The 6,876-nt window shown below is 42.7% G+C and overlaps 1 protein-coding gene across 1 annotated transcript in view; it reads right to left on the bottom strand.

Annotated features, from left to right (window-relative positions):
• Positions 1-5,715: 5,715 nt before the first annotated feature.
• The window catches only part of LOC134059509 (uncharacterized), a 37,266-nt gene continuing 36,105 nt past the window's right edge, over positions 5,716-6,876 (bottom strand). The window contains exons 10-11 of the mRNA XM_062515944.1: positions 6,313-6,476; positions 5,716-6,081 (exon numbers count right to left, since the gene is read on the bottom strand). Of these exons, the coding sequence (XP_062371928.1) occupies positions 5,895-6,081; positions 6,313-6,476 (351 nt within the window). The 3' untranslated portion in view covers positions 5,716-5,894. The remainder of the gene's footprint in view (positions 6,082-6,312; positions 6,477-6,876) is intronic.

Here is a 6,876-nt window from a genome sequence, read left to right as displayed (position 1 = left end):
CATTTTGTCGGGGAAGTTAGGCGCCGCTGATATCGTGTATAAAAATCTCTGTTCTTGGGGTATGCATGAAGGGGATCGGTGCAGGGCAGCTCCGTTTGTTTTTTGTCTTGTAACTGCAGTGTGGGGGCCGCACTTAAATTGTTAAAAGAAAGATCGTTTAGAGTTTGGCTTGTTAAAGCAAATTGGTAAACAGTCCGTAGGCAAATGAATGGATGTTGTGGATGATTTTCTCGCAGCTCCATCAGATCAAGTGTTGGATACTTTGACTAGGGTGCAGTTGCGTAAGGTTTGTGATCATTATAATTTGAAATTAGGCTTGAAGAAGAGTGCTAGATTGGCACAGATAAGGAAGGCTGTTAAAACTAAATTGTCAGACAGAAAAGTTTTGCCATCCATTGATTCAATGAGTGAATTGGAGCCTGACGATGTTTCAACACCGCTTGCACCATTGGGTGCGTTTCAAAGTAATACAGGTTGGACATTTGAACAACAAAAAGAGTGGTTGGAATTGCAACATAAAGAAAGGGAAGCTGAACGGCAACTAGAATATAATAAGATCCAAAATGATCGCGATATTGCGTTAGAACGTTTGAGGTTGATCGCAGAAGGGAAAATTGTAGATGATGGCGGTGGCGTTGTTCCTACTGGGCCAGCGCGCACCCCTGATATCGCTAAAATGACCAGATTGATTCCCAGGTTTAATGAGAAAGATCCGGATGTGTTCTTTTCACTGTTTGAAAGTGTGGCAGATGATTGTGGGTGGAGTGATTTTGAACGCACTTTGTTACTCCAGAGCGTCCTTGTCGGAAAAGGGCAGGAGGCGTTTATTGCAATGTCTGTAGCTGACAGGAAGATTTATAACAACGTGAAAGATGCTGTGCTTAAAGTGTATGAGTTGGTTCCAGAAGCATATAGACTGCGATTTCGTAATTGGAAGAAGGGAGATAAGCAGAATTACACCGAGGTAGCAAGAGAGCTGAAGTCTCATTTCAATCGTTGGTGCGCTGCAGTAGGCGTGGCTACCTTTGATGGGCTGTGTAATCTGATTGTGTTAGAGCAATTTAGAAACATCCTCCCTGATCGAATTGCAGTTTATATAAATGAGCGGAAAGTCGTAACAGCAGCAGACGCCGCAGTTTTGTCTGACGAATATGTTTTAACACACAGGAATAATGTTAAAGAACAAAATCCGGGTAAGGGCTATCGCGAGCAGCGCTTTGGCCGTTTCAGTGAACGTTCGGGATTTTCCAATGCTTCTAATCATTATGTTGCCAGAGAGCAGTCTCGTGGTAAGGCAGATCCGAATGTGTGTCACTACTGTTCAGAAAAGGGGCATTGGAAGAATGAATGTCCAAGTTTGAAGGGGAGAGGTCAGAAGAGCAAACCTGGCGCAGCAAGGCCTGTGGCCCTTGCTGTTTCAGGTGTGCGCGCACAATCTGACGTCATTCACACAGGGATGAGGCCTAACCCTGAAGTGGGTGTGGTCTCATCGAACTTCTCTGCTGACAGCCTTGTTGGAGCTAGTCAGTACAGTGTTTCTGATGTAATTAAATCTGATGTAAATGACTATTCTCCTTTCATTACAGATGGTTTTGTATCGTTGGTGGGCCGTTCTGCAAAGGTGCCAGTTAAGATTCTTAGAGACACAGGGGCATCTGAATCTTTTCTGCTAGAGTCCGTTTTGCCTTTTTCTAGTGATTCCACCACTGGTAATGTTTTAGTAAAAGGAATTGGGTTGCAGGTTGTAACTGTTCCTCTGCATAGGATTGCGCTACAATCAGACCTGGTGCAGGGTGAGGTAGTCATTGCTGTCTGCCCTTCATTGCCTGTAGATGGCGTACATCTCATCTTGGGCAATAACTTGGCTGGAGGGCGTGTCTGGCGTGATATGCCGTCACCTGTGGTGGTTAAGAGGGTTCCATCTATCCCATCAGGTGCTGATGGTAGCATGCAGAATTTACCTGAGGTGTCCACTGCATGTGCAGAAACACATGCCATGAACTCAGTCTTTGGAGCTGAGGTTCAGGAGAAACACAGTAAGCCTGTTTTGAAGCCTATTGTTTTGCCAGATTTACCGTCTGTGTCACTTGATGATTTTGTTGTAGCGCAGAAAGAGGATGCAACACTTGTTGAACTGTTTGCTTGTTCTGCTGAGGAGATGCATAGTGCAGAAAAGGGGAATTTCGTTCAGGATGGGCTGTTAGTCCGTAGGGGGATGCCGCAGACTAAGGTGTTTGAGGATCCTGTTTTCCAGACAGCTCATGGTGATATAGCGGGCCATTTGGGTGTGGGGAAGATGTATGACAGACTTGTGAAGCACTTCTTTTGGCCTGGCCTAAAGAAGGATGTGGCATGCTTCACTAAGACCTGTCCTACGTCTCAGTTGATGGGAAAGCCGAAGCAGGTGATTGAGCCAGCCCCACTTTACCCTTTTCCAACATTAGGGAACCCATTTGAGCAGTTGCAGATGGAGTGTACAGAGAATTTGACCAAGACGCAAGAGAACATGAGTTGGATTGACCACTGGGCTGAACCGAGGGTGTTCAGTCCTGTAGATCAGGTTCTGGCATTGTTGCCAATAGCCGGTTCCCCCTTCCCCTCTAAATACACAGGTCCCAATACGGTTGTTCGGCAGGTGTCAGACCTGAGCTATCTAGTTTCAAACCCTGACCATAGGCGTAATACGCAACTCTACTACAGCAGGTCTCCAGTTTCTGGGGCAGCAGAGACTGGTGACCAGGTTCAGTTAGTTTCTTTGGCTGCAGTGACTGGGATATTTAGCTTCTCTCCTCACATGGTGGCAGCGTGTGATGAGGATGTGGTAGGCCCGGGTGACTGTATGCTCCAGCCTCAGTTGAGGAACTCGGAGGAGTTGTCTGACTTGGGTGCACTAGTTGACCATTTGTCCAAAGCGAAGGCATCAGAGTTTCAGTTTTTGAGTGCTGACTTCACTGCTTTGTTTTCAGACACACAATCACGCACTCATCTAGGCGAGCTTGACATCGATGTGAGTGACTCTGCACCAAGGCAGGGATGAGCAAGGCGTGGACTGGTGCAGCTTCTTCATAGCTTGTTTCTTTTCTAAAAAGATTAACTGCCACAAGTTCAATTTGACCATTGAGAAAGAAATGTTAGTTTTAATATGGGAATTACAACATTTCAATGGTTGTTTAAGTGGGGGTGATGTTTTGTTTATCATTTATTCCAATCATAATCCACTAACGACTTCATTCTCTAACGTCAGCGCCTTATGCGCTGGGCGTTTCCATATAGCCTACTGATCTTGCACGTTCGGGGTGTGGACATCATGGCTGATGCCTTGTCCTGTTCCCCGTGGGGGCCCGAGTGAGCCATTGTGTTGTCCTCATGTTTCTATCTCTCTCTCTTTAGTATATCATCTCTCTCTCTGCCTAGTCTCCTTAAAATTTGGCTTTCCAGGTACCGGGACTTGCTGGAGCCTTGGGTTCGAGGGAGGGTGGTTGGAATCTCTGGGGAGGGATTGGTTGAGTGGATGGGGGCCAGCTGACTTCAAGTGATCCATTTTTCATCTGCTTTGTAGGCTTGGGTGATGAGTCCAAGCCAAAACCCCTAGACAAAAGCTGAGTACTTTTAACATTTGATATTTACTAACCTATGAAAAAAAAAAATAATAATATGAATTGTTGATGTATATTTAGAATTTGATATTTGCTCTATGTTTTGGGTGCTGGGGGAGGGGTGAGTAATTTTAGAGTCTCTCTTTGAGAGGCCTCTGTCTTAAGGGGGGAGGTGTCACGGCTTTGCCTGGCTCCTCCTCCTGTCTGTCCTACGTCTGTCTCCTACAGATGAGCTGGGCGCAGGTGTTTGGAGTTGCAGTAATTGCTTCCTGGTTTGGGCCTTTAAAAGAGTTCTCCAGACGAGGCTGGAGGTCGACCGCCGCTGCTCTGTCTCTCCCGCACCGACTTAGGATTTTGCTTTGCTTATTCATTGCACCTCATATACTGATTGCATACACTTTTATTTCTAAGTTCAACTCCACTACTGACGTTACTTAAACCTATTCTGTTCAATTCTATTTATTTAATAAATCTAATATATATCGCTACTCCGCGTGTGCCTTTCCCTATTCTCTGTTGCTTGCTCTGAGCCAGGCTTGTAACACGTGTCAGTGAAGAGAAGAGGTGTGGTCCGGCGCAAAGTTCGCCAGTCGCTAATATATGGATGCAGAAAGTAAGTACACCACTGACCAGGAAAAACCTAGTCGGGAATTATTCGCACGTAGCTGAAAGGCTATTTTATGAGCGAGTGCACAGTGCGCGCACACACCATACTTCTTTCATCAGCAGGAGCGCGCAGACAGCATATGAAAAAGTTTTTCATGTGGAGTAAATGTATATATGAAATATACATTTAAATGTATATGAAATATACATTTACATCACATACATTACAAAATTATTATTTTACTAAAAAATAACACCGCTAAGTAGGCTACACCAATTTTCTTTGTGATTGAATGTATCGTAAATAAATAAATGTTCTTCCTAAATGCTAGGGGGAAGGAAGTATTTGACCCCTATGTAACCCTATGGGAATTTAACACATGTGGGGCGGTGGGGTGATGATGTGGGGCTATTTTAATACCAAAGGCCAAGGGAACTTTATCAGGATGCATAATATCCTGGATCTATGAAATAGCTGGCCTTTAAAAATAAAAATCTGCCTGCCCCTATGTTAACCCCATGTGTTAAATTCCAATAGGGTTATGGGGTTAAATACTTCCTTCCCTTAGCATTTAAGAAAAACATTTATTTATTTACGATATATTCTTCAATCACAAAGAAAATTGGTGTCCTTGGCGGTTTGATTTTTACTCATTTTTTTAATTAAGGCATTAAGATCAATTGTCAAATGATGATTTTATATTCCTGTTATAGCATGGTATCAAATACATGTGCTCCCCATTGTAACTGTTAATCAGACTAGTGGTGGATGCATATTCATAAATGAATTGTCAATTACACCCAGTATATAATGAAATGAAATAATGACATCTATTTACCCAGTGGTAATAATTCTGTAATAAGAGCACAGCAAAGATAGTTAACAATAGATAATGGTCAATAGATAACAAGCAATAGAGAATTTAAGAGAAGGCGGAAAAACAATTCACTGACTGGCTGCAGCCAAACATTAACCGTTACACAGACAGTTTTGGCTTACAGCCATGAAAGCTGGGAAATACTATAGGCCTGAACTTGATGTCACCAAATGTCCCCAAAAATGTGTGGTCTGTGTTATCCAGCATTTCAGCGAGGTTGTGTTGAATTGGAATCTCACTCCAATACAAGCACTGTTACACACGGATACAATTATTAACGAATAATCAGTAAGGTACCTCCAGAGAATTATTTTTCAAACACTAACCATAAAGGGTCTAACTAATGTTTACTGCAAAAGGTTGGTTTGGTTTGGATGCAGTGAACCTAATTAATCATTATAATTGAAAAATATAACGCAATATAACAGGTTAAACAGAGTCACATTTGTGTTTGTTTGTTTGTGGATTTGATTTATTGTTCTGTGTTAATGATATCTTACATAACTCATTAATAAAACAGTGTAGTAAACCTTTATTGTGACTAATCTAACTCATAATTAGATAAAGTTGGATCTTCATTTTTTCAAACTTTTCAAACTTTTCAAAACGTTTAATGTTTAGACAACAGAAATGTTTAGTGATGTTTATTTCAATATGGTAAAAACGTATAAACATACAAGAATATGTTTGGATGATGAGCAGTAATGGCAAATGTCCTTCATCCTGTTGGGACAAGCTGTGCAAAAATCCAGTAGTACATCTACATAGCAAACACCACAGTGTCAACAAGTTTTTCTGCAGCCTCATGGAGAAGTTAAAATGGCGGCAGAAATGCGCCGTGCTGCAGGATGTCTTGGTGAGCATCAGTCGACGTGAAGTTGGAGCAAGACGTCATAGCGACCCCCAACAGGCAGAAGGGCAGCACGGTGCCCAGGCCAAAACTAACCCCGAGCAGGGCCCCTCTTTTGCAGCTGGTCCAGGCCTTGTTCAGCCAGTGAGTGCTGCAGTGAGTAGAAAAGAGAGAAACGTCAACCTTTAGGAAATTAAAGGTAATGGCTTTTCAAACCCACACAACCCAGGGCCCTAATTCAGATTGATGGGCAAAGTCTCAAGTCTAAAACTGACGCTAATTTAATAACTAGACAAATTACATTGGCTAGTTTAATACCATAGGCGAGACATTGAAACACAAACTAATTTGGCGATGATATGAATATGGCTTGGTAATCTACCTGTTCTCAGATGCAGAGACCTCAGTCAGATCACATGCTGCCATCTTCTGAATAATCACTCCACTCTCTTCTTTCAGCTCCTTGACTCCATCCTCTGTTCGGTCAGTGGTCTCTCTCTGAAGGATGACCGTCTCAGTGGCCTTCACCTCCTCGTCAAATGACTCCTAAATGAGTTCATTTTGTTGAGATGTCATTGAGATGAGTTGATTTGGATGATGATATGATTGATTTCAACAGATGCTCATCAGAAGTGCCCTTGCCTCAATTTCCTCCATTCCCAATTCTGAACAGTGCAACTTTGAATGAACGAGAGTGTACCTCCTAGTGACCATCTTTGGTATTACATTATTAGGCTACCCTGAGATGACCAAAATGTAGATCATTATTGTACCAAAAATGTTATATCACCTGGGATTTACTCTGAACCCTGAGATTACATAAAGTGTACATACTGAATTCCCGTTAAGTTAAGAGGCTATGACAGGAAATATTCTTCGATACCAGTTACAGGTGCCTTCGCCCAAAGAAAGATAAGACAGCATGGTAAATATGGTGGACAACATA

This window comes from Sardina pilchardus, chromosome 16 (genome assembly GCF_963854185.1).
Source record: "Sardina pilchardus chromosome 16, fSarPil1.1, whole genome shotgun sequence".
In the NCBI taxonomy this organism is placed as follows: domain Eukaryota; kingdom Metazoa; phylum Chordata; class Actinopteri; order Clupeiformes; family Clupeidae; genus Sardina; species Sardina pilchardus.
The sequence above is the reverse complement of the archived record's forward strand: the minus strand, read 5'-3'. Positions and strand labels throughout refer to the sequence as shown.